This window comes from Danaus plexippus (genome assembly GCF_018135715.1).
Source record: "Danaus plexippus chromosome 3 unlocalized genomic scaffold, MEX_DaPlex mxdp_25, whole genome shotgun sequence".
In the NCBI taxonomy this organism is placed as follows: Eukaryota; Metazoa; Arthropoda; class Insecta; order Lepidoptera; family Nymphalidae; genus Danaus; species Danaus plexippus.
Genome location: NW_026869844.1, coordinates 959,409 through 974,309, shown reverse-complemented (window position 1 = coordinate 974,309; position 14,901 = coordinate 959,409). Strand labels below are relative to the sequence as shown.

At 32.2% G+C, this 14,901-nt stretch overlaps 3 protein-coding genes and 1 long non-coding RNA gene across 4 annotated transcripts; 2 read left to right on the top strand and 2 right to left on the bottom strand.

Moving 5' to 3' along the window:
• The first annotated feature begins 81 nt into the window (after positions 1-81).
• LOC116766808 (growth hormone-regulated TBC protein 1-A) lies at positions 82-4,092 on the top strand. The gene is made up of 6 exons (XM_032656925.2): positions 82-252; positions 334-518; positions 630-896; positions 1,000-1,182; positions 1,306-1,559; positions 2,740-4,092. Exons 1-6 carry the CDS (start codon positions 227-229, stop codon positions 2,842-2,844), a joined length of 1,020 nt encoding a protein of 339 aa, XP_032512816.1. The 5' UTR covers positions 82-226; the 3' UTR covers positions 2,845-4,092.
• Positions 4,083-4,883, bottom strand: LOC116766814 (mitochondrial import inner membrane translocase subunit TIM14). The gene is made up of 3 exons (XM_032656937.2): positions 4,721-4,883; positions 4,405-4,644; positions 4,083-4,335 (listed from the first exon to the last, which is right to left on the bottom strand). The coding sequence occupies exons 1-3, from the start codon at positions 4,721-4,723 to the stop codon at positions 4,219-4,221; spliced, it is 360 nt and encodes a 119-aa protein (XP_032512828.1). The 5' UTR covers positions 4,724-4,883; the 3' UTR covers positions 4,083-4,218.
• Positions 4,884-5,653: 770 nt separating this feature from the next.
• LOC116768535 (importin-5) lies at positions 5,654-13,350 on the top strand. The gene is made up of 18 exons (XM_032659661.2): positions 5,654-5,811; positions 6,257-6,490; positions 6,795-6,937; positions 7,218-7,419; positions 7,651-7,776; positions 8,048-8,259; positions 8,504-8,735; positions 8,834-8,977; positions 9,054-9,173; positions 9,408-9,603; positions 9,720-9,872; positions 10,203-10,376; positions 10,619-10,923; positions 10,997-11,137; positions 11,213-11,432; positions 11,511-11,811; positions 12,015-12,228; positions 12,480-13,350. Exons 1-18 carry the CDS (start codon positions 5,731-5,733, stop codon positions 12,561-12,563), a joined length of 3,282 nt encoding a protein of 1,093 aa, XP_032515552.1. The 5' UTR covers positions 5,654-5,730; the 3' UTR covers positions 12,564-13,350.
• On the bottom strand, positions 12,957-14,650 carry LOC133320064 (uncharacterized). Its single transcript, XR_009753514.1, has 2 exons — positions 13,760-14,650; positions 12,957-13,656 (listed from the first exon to the last, which is right to left on the bottom strand). It is a non-coding gene; the product is annotated as an uncharacterized LOC133320064 (long non-coding RNA).
• Positions 14,651-14,901: the final 251 nt, after the last annotated feature.

Sequence of the window (14,901 nt, the reverse complement as noted above, 5' to 3'; positions counted from 1 at the left end):
TTGTAGAAATAATTATACATAAAAATTGGCTGTATATGTTAAACCATGGTTAGCATATTTATTAAATTCTAATAAAAAGTAATACTGTCATATGAGGATTCAGAGTAAGAATTTATTAAGAGGAGTATTTGGGGGCGTACCTAAAGAAAAATAAAGTAGTGAAAATTAAATAAGAGTATCTAATTATGAATGATCGTAAAAACGTAGTGTAAAATCTATCAATCCCATGAAGATGGCTCATTCAAGTTTTAGGTATGAAACGAGTGATTCACTATAACAAATTGTGCTTACTCGTGTGATTTATAAATAATAACAATAATGAATTTGTTTTAGTACTGTCGATGAATATGGCTTCGAACGACACGATGATTTTGATTATGAAAGTTATGAAGACTTTATGTCTCACTATTTAAAAGTATTGGCTTCAAGAGCGCAAAAATGGTCAACATTACTTGGCGAAGGAAAGTCGGTCAAACGTACGAATACTGTTAAAAGATATGTTCGCAAAGGAATCCCAAGTCAGTTTTTTCTTAAATTATGATTAATTTTTCAAATTAACAAATATTTAATTGTATGTTAAAAAATATATATATAATTGTCATTTGTAAAATATACATAAAATTTTTTAGGTGACCATCGACCATCCGTATGGATGGCAATATCAGAAGCAGAAAAAATGAAAGAATCATCACCAGATTTATACCAAAAGATTTTAGATGGGCCATTTGAAAAGGAACTTGTTGATCTTGTAAAGACGGACCTTCCACGTACATTCCCTGATAACATTTATTTCTCTAAAGAGGCGAACCACCAAACGCATCTCTTCCATGTTTTGATAGCCTATGCTCATAATAATAGAGTTGTGGGGTATTGTCAAGGCCTGAACTATATAGCAGGTATGACAGAATTTTTCATACAAATATTACAATAAAGTCCTTACTTTATAAAAATGAAAGTTAAAATATCCCTTGTTAATTGTCACTATTCTCGTTGTATTAGGTTTACTGCTACTTGCTACAAAAAGTGAGGAAACCTCATTTTGGCTTCTCAAAGTTCTGGTAGAAAAGATTCTCCCCGACTACTACACAAAGACTATGGACGGTCTCATTGTAGATATTGAAGTATTATCCGAACTGGTCAAATCCAAAGTACCTGATGTACATCAACACGTAATCAACTTAGGTTGGTAAAAAAAAATCTATTGTTATCTCTACAGATTAAGATAATTATTGATCATGACGTTATCAGCTATCTGTCAATTAGTTAATAATATAAATTATTTATATATAATTTATCCTCTACCAGGTTTACCTTGGGCGGTGATAACCACAAAGTGGTTTGTATGTCTATTTGCTGAAGTTCTGCCCATAGAGACGGTTTTGAGAATATGGGATTGCCTTTTTTACGAGGGCTCCAAAATACTTTTCAGAGTCTGTTTGACGCTCATAAGAAATAACAGAGCGTCCATACTCGCCTGCAATGATTTCACTTCCTTGGCAGAATGTTTCAAAGCTATTGTGAAGAATGCCAGTGCGTTACACTGTCATGAATTCATGCAAGTAAGTTTTATAACACCTCATACAAATCTTATATCTTTTTATATTTATATAAAATATTAAATTTCTTAACTATGATATATAATTATATCTGCTATTAAATAATTTTTAAAAGCAATAATATATACATTTATTAAAGCTAAACATAGCCCATATAAACTTTGGTTTGAAAAATTTTTAAAGTGATTTTTGTAAAACTAATAGATGTCAAAACATAATATTGTTCTAACAAATTAATCACAAGTCTACATGTGGTGTGTTCTGTCTTGAATATAATTAATTTTACAAGTGATCTTAGTAACTGGTAACATTTAGCTTCCTATCTGTCACATGTACAATCTCGTAGGGTAGAAAGGTAGTGGCCATCATTGCCGACCCTCAAATTTCTTAGTATTACGAACTGGAAAACATTGACTGTATTTATTTTTAAACAAAACTTGTACCTAACCTGAATGCATGTTCTGTGAAGTAAAGTATATATTGCAAGACAAATAATTATGAATTCTCACTACCTACCTCATTTTTGAGACAGATGTTATTTATGATTTATTTTAAAACTTTTATACCAATCTTCAACTTAGTATATATATTACCAAACTACTATATAAATTCTGGTAACAGTCCTGAACTCTTAAAACATTCTAGATTACACATCCAACAGAAAACCAGCTAAGAAAAGCTGCAAATTACATTTTGGAAAAGTGTTATACCTAAGAGTGGTCTATCAAATATATTGTATAACTAGTCCGGTTTTTTAAATACTTAATAGCATTCCTAAAACTAATTTCGTCTATGAACAAAATTGATTTAGCTTTTATATGATCTTAAAAATTATTTTAATTACTCTGAAAAACAAAACATAATTATGTCCTTGATATTTTAATTTAGATTTCGATGTTGTATTTGTGTGTACAGTTAAGGCACTTAAAATAATAGCCGTTTCAAAACTTCAGATCCCAAAAATAACCTATTTGAGCACAAGCTATAGTGCCTATGTCGTGAGATCAAAGTATCTGTAATTCCGAGAGTTATTAACATACTTATAGTGACTATGCAATCTTGTACCATAAATATAAGGACACTGTTTTGCTCTGTGAAAAACTCTCCCCTTATATATAATACAATGTTAATGAACTTCATTATTTACGACATAAGTGAATATAAAACACATTTTTTTTTTCAGTCTATTTTTAAAGTGCCGGGCACACTATCAAACTCGACCATATTGAAGTTAAGAGCCCGCTTCGCCAAGCAACGTCGGGAGCAGCAACAGAAGGAACACCGATGAATCATTTCATAAATGATTAACAGGAACTTTTGATCTCATCCCATCAAAAGATTTACCAAATTTCTATTAAAACTGTTGTTATTATACTTAGAGTTCAACTTGTTCAGTAATAGATTTTAATGTTTTAGTGTAATATTAACATATGCATCCAACGGGCACTACTGTACAATCTAACTAGTCCAAAAACTTAGTAATTTTTTACTCTCATGAACCAAATTTGTGAACAATTATTTTTAATTTTTCTCAACCGGTAATTTTAATTTTACCTTATAGTAGGTATACCTTTAGTAGTCTTTTTATTTTTTTTATTTTTTTTTTTTTTTTTGTTACTACTTCAACATCTTTTTCTTGAAGGTTTATGAAATAACATGACTTATACTCCATCATGACTTGTGTGAATAATTTCTGTACCCTCTAGATGACTACAATACAATAGTTAAACATTAATTGGGTGTGCTAGGTTAAAGTATTTATTTTAATTAAGAAACTTTTGAGTGAGAAATGTTTAAATCACTCGTGTATGACAAATGTTGTTAATATTATTTTTTTTGAAACGGCAAGTTAAATCGTAACGTAAAAATATGCTTACTTTGGTTTATGGGTAGTTGATATGCCATAGGAAACAGGTGATTTTATTAAGTATTAAGTAAAATACATTTGTTTTAAACATTTCATAGTAGGAATTCTTTCATGGAAATGATATATTTTCATTCGTAATACAAAAAAAAAATATTTTAGTTTAGAATTAACATTTGACTGCGGCACTAATATTGACAATGAGAAAAATAAATGTACCTTGTGCTAGGTAGTTTTATATTTTTATTATTTGGCATAATATATATGTCCTCCTTAGACAGGTACATTGTATAATTTTTTTTTTTAAAGTTATAAAATTTGTTGATATCGCTTAAGTTTCATAACTAAAAGACAATTACTTATAATTTTATTAAGATATATATTTATATTCCTAACTTAAGTTTTCACTTCTAAGTACATGGGTTCCTATCTTTTTGTATTATATTTACACTATTGATTCTATTTTTCATAAAATACTATATGTACCTATGTATTTTTCTAATCAATTTTTTTAAAAATATAAAACAATTACTTTTTCTTGTAATATGTATGTGGTTCTAAGCTTTGCTTAATAATGACTTTGCTTAATGAATAATCTGTGTGTTAGTGATGTTCTTTAATACATGTTATAAGAAGTCTTTGTATTAGAATAAATTATGAAGTTGTTGAGAACTGTCTTTATTTCTAACAATGTTTTGTCCTATAATTGATCTAGTGACGGGCCCCTAAACTGTTATATATAGTAGCAACATCAGTTGTGCATGACTTTAATATCAGAATGGCACTATTTGGTTAAGCTCATGATTTTCCACTTTCAAGCATATCTTTTGCCTCATTAATTTTTGCTGCAATGAGTGGAGATCCTCCTTTGTCTGGGTGATTCAATAACATAATTCTTCTGTGAGCTTCGCGAATCTAAAACAATTTAGTAATTTTAATAGCTTAATAGAATAAAGAAATATCTGTGTATCTTAAAAAGTATACCTTAGTTTTATTGGCTGTTGGACTAACACCCAAAATCAGAGCCGCTTCTCTTTTCGTCATCTTAGGCTCAAAACCTCCCTTATAATATTTTGAATTCGCCAAGGACTCTGAATCAAATTTGGGTAAATTTTTCATTGCTTCGGCAAATTTCGACGACGCATTTGGTATCTGCCTAAGAATATAACGACCTGCAAAGCCGACTGCAGCCATCCCAAGACCCGCTAGTATGACGGAACTAGCCTTAATATGTAAGAATTGTGAGTATTAGAAAAAAATATTTTATTTGCGCAATATTTTTAAGGTTAAATTTACGAACCATTTTCGACGGTCTATTGAGGAAGCTAGTATAATATTTTCTCAATAGCAAGTTCTAATTCTTCTATAGATTTTTGCATTACATAAGCATTATTATATTTTATTAAAATATTTTTTTTAAAGTTTCCTTGCTTGGAAAATACTGAAAAATGCTAGAACATCAAATGACAGTTATCAGACATCTATTAAGTATTGACACTTAAAATACATTAATGTTTAGAAATACGCATAAACAAATTCAGTGTTAAGAAGCTATAGAAGTAAATGATAAATAAATATTTTTATCTGTATAACACAGAATCCTATCTTGAAACAAAAATATTTTGATGTTTGCCACTAAAAATAGTTGATTTTCTTTACGGAAGGCGTAAAACCAATGTAGAAATTATTTTTTGCAATGGAAGTTAATTCTTATCCTTATTTGTAATTGGAGATATACGATAAAATAATTTTCTAACATATTATAGAAAATAATAATATTAATAGACATGTACTACATCATAAATATATAGCCTTAGTATGGTCGAAATAACAATTTTTGAATATAAATATTCAAAATTGATATTCAAGAAGATATGTCATACAAAACTAAATACATCGGTGAAATCTTTCAAAATTTGTAATTTTTGATTATTTATTATTACATGTTAATTCACTATATCCTATTAGTAATAATAATTGCAGTATCCTAATGAAACTTTTTATTTCCTTTGCTTATAAAAAATTATTTTATATTTTTTTAAGCTATTGATATTTTTTTTTTATTATTTAAGCTAATGATAGCGCATTTTCTGTGTACTCTCAGTTTACAAAATATGATATACAATAAAGTAAATTAACACGATTTACTGCAATGTTAAAGGAACTCTTTCATGGTAGATATTTTTTCGTGAAAAACTGAGAAACAGGCCTATTGAAAGTAACATTTCAAATAGTACTGGCAACACGTTAGAACAGTAGCAGCCGCGTAAAATTTTATAAAAAAATCGGGCCTTTTTGAAGAGGTTCAACATGGCAGGAGACCAGGCTCAATTTTATCAATTATTAAATACAATATTGTCTATAGATAATGAAACCAGATCACAAGCAGAGGTGAGTTTCGTGATTGCGTCTATGTTTAATAATTCTTGATATACTTTTATGCCTTTAGGTGAATAATTGCTATTAAAACTGAAATAACGCTGGGCCGTGGCCTCGTGTCAAAACGTGGTCATAGAAAAAAGTTATTTAATTGGCGTTAACACATTAAAATAGCCTTAAAAATTACTTTTAATGATTTCTATCTTCAAATTGTAGTAGTTAATTAGCTCAGAACACGTTTTCTTACATTTTTATTTTTTGATTTATAAGTATAACCATATTAGCGGGCGGCTCAAATTGTCAGACATGTGGTGATGTTGTTTTTATGGTACTTAATATTTTTTGTTAAGAACAATAAGTGTACCTACTAGGTTTCTTAAATTTATTTAATTGTTATTTTTGAGCTCTTATCTTATAGTATCTTAGTACCGCTATTAAGTCTTTATTTTTTTTGTAGAAATTATATAATGATATACCAACCGAAACGAAGGTAGTCCACTTAGTTGGTGCTATCCAAAATGCAGACCTCGGCGAGGAAGCCAGAGAAACCGCAGCAGTACTCCTGCGAAGGTTGCTCAGCGCCGAGTTTTTTGAATTCTTTCCTAAACTCCCTTTTGATCAGCAAGCAATGCTTAGAGAACAGTTGTTGCTCACTCTGCAAATGGATGTTAGTCAACAGCTAAGACGAAAAGTAAGTGATATACATATGTATATATATATATATATATATATATATATATTGTATAGAAGTTTGAATAAAATCAATCATAGTTTTAAGTTCTTAAAACATTCAATAAATGCTCTTTATTAAACTGAATAAAACAATTTCATCCATTGTTCAATTAAGGTTTGTTCCTAATTAACAATGACTCATGATGAATCAGTGAGATGATCAGTCTAATTTTGGATGGCTGGATCTATAATAGTCACATCAAGTACATAGTTGTATACATATGGTGGTTATTTTACAATGTATAGTTTTAATTATATTTCAGATTTGCGATGTTGTATCTGAGCTAGCAAGAAATCATATAGATGATGATGGAGTCAACCAGTGGCCAGAATTCCTTCAATTCATGTTCAACTGTGCGAGTGCGCAAGATCCTAACATTAAAGAGGCTGGGATTAGAATGTTCACGTAAGTGTAAGATAAATTATATTTCATTATTTATTTACCAAAATAGGGCTACATTACTCTATACAAATTATTATAATCAAAAGCTAGTATAGTCTAACTTAAATGTGAAGATAAAAAGTAATATAATTACATTTTATTTACAATTCAAACTGCTTAAAAAAATAAATAATTTTAATAATAGAAACTAACCTAGAATGAAATCAAAAAGATATCATATTTTACATATAACAATCAAATATGCAATTGTAAGCAAAGATTTTATATATCTTTAAAATTTTAGATCTGTGCCAGGTGTTTTTGGTAATCGTCAGAATGAAAACCTGGATGTTATTAAGAGAATGTTGCTGTCAACACTCCAACCGACGGAATCAGAGGCACTGCAGATGCAGGCTGTTAAAGCCGTCGGAGCTTTTATCCTGCTCCATGATAAAGAACCAGCCATACAGAAACATTTTAGTGATCTCCTTGTACCTTTTATGCAGGTGTTTAGTATGTTTGTTTGTCCTTGTACATTAACAGCACATAAACTCCTACGTGTATATTTCTTAATGAATTATATACTGCCATAATGTGCTATAGTAATTGGAGGATTTCGCTAACACTGATCTATGAATAGGCCAGAGTTTGATAGTAGCCCTCAAGACATTGATATTATATTATAAAGTATTATGTTTTTTCCTTACAAAATAATTAACATATATATGTTGTTTTAGGTTGTAGTACAATCAATTGAGAAGGCCGATGATGATGCAGCCCTAAAAGTTCTTATTGAACTTGCTGAATCTGCTCCTAAATTCTTGAGACCACAAGTTCAAACAATCTTTCAAGTTTGCATAAAGGTAGGATAAAGATTACAAGGAGGTGAATGTTTTGAAACTAAATACATTTAGGGTTTTCCTTAAAGTAAATTAATTTTTTAATTAGAGTTATTACTATCTGTAGGTAAATATTTAGTCTGTAAGTTTCAAGAACATATATAAGTCTTAAATGAATTCAAACAAATGAAAATCTTAGTCATTTGTTAAAAAATATCATTAACACATAATAGAGTTGCATTTAAATTATGTGAGTATTTTTTAAATAATATTTCTACTAACATGTCATGTGTAGGTTATTGGGGACAAAGATGGCGAGGACAACTGGCGGCAGTTGGCATTAGAAGCACTAGTGACATTATGTGAGACAGCCCCAGCAATGGTCAGGAAAGTGGTTCCTAACGCCATACAACTACTGACCCCACTCATACTAGATATGATGTGCGAGTTAGAAGAGGAACCTGATTGGGCTGTGCAGGATAATGCCTCCGATGATGACAATGAATTGTGAGTAATTTCATAGTAACAGGAAATTCAATACTTGAGTAAGTTTCTGTTTGTGGTTTTTTAGTCTCCAAACTATAGACTATACAGAAACTTACGAGAGCATATATCAAGATAATTAGCATCTCGTGTTCCTTATACATGATTATGTCAGTCCCTTGATTACAGTATTACTTTATTCTGTATAAAACTGACAGTAATTTGAATCTAAATAATAGTGTTGTAAAATATATAATATTTCACACAGAAACTATGTCGCAGCAGAATCTGCCTTAGACCGTATGTGTTGTGGTCTTGGTGGCAAGATAATGCTTGGTCTGATTGTGGGACAAGTGCCTGAAATGTTGAACTCTCAAGACTGGAAGAGGAGGCATGCCGCCTTAATGGCAGTATCTTCAGCTGGGGAAGGCTGTCACAAACAAATGGAACAAATGTTAGATCAAGTTGTTTCAGCGGTGCTCAACTATCTTACAGACCCCGTAAGTGATCTGTGGTTTTTATTTCAAATAATTACTTTTCACCTGTTTTTGCTTTTCTATTTTTGATCCAAAAACTTTATTGAAAAAAAATTTTATAGCATCCGCGAGTGCGTTATGCTGCTTGCAATGCTGTGGGGCAAATGTCAACGGACTTTGCACCGGTGTTTGAGAAGAAATTCCATGACAAAGTGGTTCCCGGACTTCTTATGGTACTAGAAGACAATGCTCATCCAAGAGTACAGGTTAGTTGAGGAAAATTTGTGATATTTGTCATCCCTTAATATTATAATTTTAAATAATGTGTTTTCGTACTTATAGGCTCATGCAGCAGCCGCCCTGGTTAACTTCAGTGAAGATTGCCCCAAGCAAATCTTAACTCAATACTTGGGACCACTCATGGGTAAACTGGAAGCAATTTTAACTGCTAAATTCAAGGAGGTAATAAATAATGTTTTTTATTTCCGATTCAAGATCCAATGTTCGTTAGTGGTAACATTTATAAATAGTTTTATCACTTCCATAGCATTGGAAGAGAAATGATGACAATTGCTCCCTCTCTTTCTTTCATAGACAGTTAGGGATCTCAGTTCAGCGACAAATGACAAAAATTTGTAACATATAAAAATCCACATTTCAATTATAATTTCATTAATCGTTTTTTGTGTATTTTAGTTGGTAGAGAGTGGCACCAAGCTTGTACTAGAGCAGATAGTGACCACTATTGCTTCAGTTGCTGATACTGTGGAAAAAGAGTTTGTGGAATATTACGACAGGCTGATGCCCTGTCTTAAATATATCATTGCCAATGCCACTACTGACGAATTCAAAATGCTTCGCGGCAAGACTATTGAGTGTGTCAGTCTGATAGGCAAGTTATAATGTACTTGGTATTCAAATATGTCTAGCAACGTGTTATAAAAATTATTCCATAAAGTTGTATATTGTATGAGTAGTTCATATTTTAAGTTTTTTTTTTGTATGCAGGCTTGGCTGTTGGTGAAGAGAAATTTATGGCGGATGCATCAGAAGTGATGGACATGCTTCTTAAGACACACTCGGAAGGTGATCAACTGCCGGCCGATGACCCCCAGACTTCTTATCTTATCTCTGCGTGGTCGCGAATTTGCAGAATTATGGGTAAGACAAAAATAAATCCACTAACAGTATTAAATTCAAAAACTTAACCATTATTTTGTATATTATTCCTAAATAAGGATAATCGAGAATTAAGTATATGACATACTCATATATATATTTTTTAAGTATAATTTTGTACCTTATTTTATATGTAAAGCTAAGAAACAATTAAAAAATTATATAATCGCCTAAAACGTATTAAAAAAATTACGTCACTTATTTTTACTATTTATAAATTATTATTATTAACCCTAAGTTAAACACTTCTGGATATAGAAATCCAGAAAAAACATAAAAGAGCAAGATAATATAAGTATATATATATTTCAGGCAAAAAATTCGCTCAATATTTACCGATGGTAATGGAGCCGGTGATGCGCACCGCTGCTATGAAGCCGGAAGTAGCTTTATTAGATAACGACGACCTCGAGATCATCGAGGGAGAACTTGACTGGCACTTTGTAACCTTAGGAGAGCAACAGAACTTCGGCATAAAGACTGCAGGTATTAATGATTCAGGGGATAATATTAATTTTCATTATTAATATATCATATCTCGTCCGTCCGTGATCACGGCCGCTGCTAAGTAACCGAAACATCGGGACTGTGCGGTTTAAAATAATAAAATAACTCGCAGTAATCCTAAAATTAATAGTTTCATTTAAATTATTAATATTATTATTTATATATTCTATGCCATGTTTATATTAAGATTCAGTTAATACTTATACTATGAATTCTATAAGGACTTGAAGATAAAGCGTCCGCCTGCGACATGTTGGTCTGTTACGCCCGAGAATTGAAGGAGGCCTTCGCTGAATACGCCGAAGATGTTGTTAAGCTAATGGTGCCGATGTTGAAGTTTTACTTCCACGACAACGTGCGCACAGCCGCCGCAGAGTCTTTACCCTATCTACTGGAATGTGCGCGAATCCGCGGCCCGCAGTACATTCAGGGCATGTGGGCGTACATTCTGCCCGAATTATTGAAGGCCATCGAGTCCGATCCAGAACAAGATGTCCAAGTGGAACTGCTGAACAGCCTTGCTAAGGTATGGCGAACCAACCGCAATGACCAATTTTATGTTAATATGCAACTATCAACTTATTTAGTGATTTTTTCAGTGCATCGAACTCTTGGGAACGGGATGTCTGTCTGACGAATCTATGTCTGAAGTGTTGCGCATCCTCAACAAACTACTCGCAGAGCATTTCGAGCGTGCTACTCAACGCAGACAAAGGCTCGCCGACGAAGATTACGATGAGGTAAATTATATTCTCTACGTTGATAAAAATGGTTTTTTAAAGACATTTGATTTTTAAAAAACGTAATGTATTTAGGTTGTAGAAGAACAACTAGCGGATGAAGATAACGAAGATGTATATGGCCTGTCCCGAGTGGCCGACGTGTTACACGCGCTTATGTCCGCCTACCATGAAAACTTCTACCCTCACCTAGACTCGCTGGTTCCTTATCTTGTACAACTCCTTGGCCCCGGACGTCCATACGCCGACCGACAATGGGCTATTTGCATTTTCGACGATGTCATCGAATTCGGCGGTAAGCAACTACTCATTAGAATATCTGGACAATTTTAATATTACTATATTTTTTCTACATTTATTTGCAATATTGCAGGTCCCGCCTGCGTGAAGTATCAAGATGTCTTCTTGGAGCCGATGTTGAATGGTCTACGTGAGCCTCAGCCGGAAGTGCGACAAGCCGCTGCCTACGGTTGTGGAGTGTTAGCCCAATTCGGGGGACCAAATTTCGCGGCCGCCTGCGCTCGAGCCGTTCCACTGCTAGCCGCCCTCATCGCCGAGCCAGACTCGCGTTCCGTGGAAAACCTGAACGCTACCGAAAACGCTATCTCTGCTGTTACGAAAATTATAAAATACAATCATTCGCAAATCAATAGGGATGAAATCATCAGGCACTGGTGAGACATGATTGATTAAAAATTCAATAAGTTAAGAACGATATCTTTATATTTTTTGAATCTGGTGATGAAAACTAATAAATTTTTGGGACACCAACATAAAAAAAAATCTTAATGGACTATAAAAATTACTTAACTGGGCTCAGAGCTGTCGTTGCCAATGTTCGTAATAAGGAATCTTTTTCTTGCTACTTGTCGTTCAGGTTGACCTGGCTCCCAGTGGTTGAGGACACAGAGGAGGCCCCACATGTATACTCACTGCTGTGTGAACTGGCAGCCGGCGGCCACCCAGCTCTCGCTACACCAGACGCGCCTCGACACGTGATCGCTACACTAGCCGAAGCCTTCCTGAGAGACGCCGTGCCAAACGATAATCCTGTGTACGCGCAGATGGTCGCTCTCGTCAGGCAAATACAGGTAACATTAATAGTTTTATCTAATTAGGAGAAAATCAAGTTTAATTTTAAATCTTCTTCTTGAATATATCTTAAACTAGCAGTGACTTGAACTAATTTTATTGATTTGTCTAAATATAAAACGTAATATATTATTATGTTACGACTAAGTGACATAATAATAACAAATAACAAGACATTCCAATGATGAAAATTCGAGTATAATCTATTATTAAAATGTAACAAAACTTATATATATTGTTTAATTTCCAGACGAATGCAGAGCTTTTCAATTCTTGCTTGATGCAATTGAGTAACGACCACAAGGAAGCTCTCAAAGTGGCTCTGCTGACCTAGTAGTGGCTCTGTACACTCGCCGCTTGAATGTATTCACCGCCCGCGTCACTCGTGAAATCACAGCCTCCATAGCCAGTCATACTCTCGAGCCCTATTATTACTAACTCATATGTATGCCTCTATACTATCAAAAATAAAGTAATAAACTCTTTGTGACCAAAAAAATATGTTTTACACACTTCATAAGGACTTTACTCGATGACTGGTAGAAACTAACATTTTAGTATTTATTTACACTGTCCTATCCTGTGGAATACTTTCTTGGATCTCATAAGATATCAGTTGGGCTGAAAATTAATGTGATATATTTTATACTAATTTTGATGATCAGAAGTAGCGCCTCTTTGACCTGTCATAATGATTTCTAAACGTTTATATTTTTTGTAAGATGAATATTTTACAGCCGAATGCAATGTGGATGGTCCAATTTTATGCTATCATCACTTTATCGTATAATCATTGCTAGATAGGTGTATGTCTTGATGAAATAGCCGCTTGAATTATTTATTTTAATTTCTCATGTAACATGATGTCATTAGCATAGACTTACTGTGGGTAAGAATGACTCGGTTACGTCATGTACCAGACATGGTTTTTATTACTTGGTAAATTGGACTGTCACATTCCTTATTTTTAGTTCGTCACATTTCAGCTCTGTCGGGAGTCTTGGTAGCTGTCTCTCGCAATAGACGAGACCTGTTTATAAGATATAATTTTATTCATTGAATATATATGATATTACATATACATTTCTTTGTTTAACTAAAATAAAAGTTATTGGCATTGATTGATTGTTTTAATTAACCGATATAGGTTTTTCATTTAATGGTTATTGTTTATATAGATCGAGTAAAGGCCAACATGTGTTGGTTTTCAACGTCATCATTACAATTATTTTTGAATCTAAATACATAATATATAAACACACGTTACCTCATAGAATATGCGCCCAGGGCCCCCTAGTATTTCTATCACTACAAGAAGAACCGATTGATTTTTTACTTTCGCCTAAAAATTTTTCCGATTCAATAGAATTCATTTATTTGATATACTCCTTTAAAATTATTTTATACTTGACAGTAGTTTTGGATACCTAAAATCAATGGATGCGATAATTTATCACATCATAAATAAATTTAAAGTTCTTATTTATGATTTTTGCCACAAAAAAGGTTTTAATCAGCAAATATATTTACTTAAGAAATATCCATGCATGCTTGTTCCTTAGCGTGGATCTCATTATATTATCTATTCTAATTCTAAAAATAAAACAAAAACCAATGCATGTATACATTATTTGTCTTTTCTAAGATAAAATTGCATAATTCAGGTCGCCATTACATACCAATGTGAAAAGCTGTATAGTAGGTGGAAGATTGTTATTAGAAGGGAAAACATAGGATCAGTGTTTAGATTAGTTTCTCTTTTAGTGAAAATCTTTGAGCCTAGTGTATAAAACGAACGATAAGCTGTCGATCATAATTCTCTATAAATGGGAACCATAACAGAAGAGACTTGAGATTTGAAATATTCTTCTCACCTAAAACTTGTACCTCTTGTTATTTTATACCAAGTAGGTAGTTTTGTATTGAGATATTATACTTTGGTCACATATTTGTTACGAAAATGTAGTTATGACATTTTAAGGCGAAATAAAAAAAAAGGATTAATTTGCACTAAAAACCGATTTTTATTGTAAGCATCATCTTTTAAGTAGTTTTGAATATATATTTCTCCTAATTATGTTGTTATGAAGCTAAGCAATCCTTTATGCCCATTTAACAACAACAGGTAAGCTTTCGCTGCTTTCATAATAATATTGCAAAGGAAAAAGTTATTTGTTATTTATTTACATTCATATCCTTAAACAATCCTAACCTAAATATAAACGGCACTAAGGAAAACATAAATACATACATCATACATACATACATCTCATTCAGAAAGAAGAATTCCTGCAACTGACAAAATAAATTAATATATTTATGAGGTTTGATACATTATTTGAAATTTAAGATCGTTTTCAGTTTGAATATTTATTAAAATATTGTAAGATTTTTATTTCTTCCTATATGAATTATATGTTGTAATCCATAGACAGCAACTTTGAGTATACTTTTTTCCCACAGCTGCAAATTGATTAAAGCATTTAGCTTGATTTATATTTTAGATAAAAAGATTTTTAAAAATTTATTATGAAAATCTAAAAACTAAGTTAATATTCTAACAACTATATGACATGCCGAACTAACATATTCTAATGCAGTGTTTTTAAAATGCAAAAATTATTGTATCGCCCTAATTGGTTTCATTAATCTATCGCATGTCGTTTTTTAGC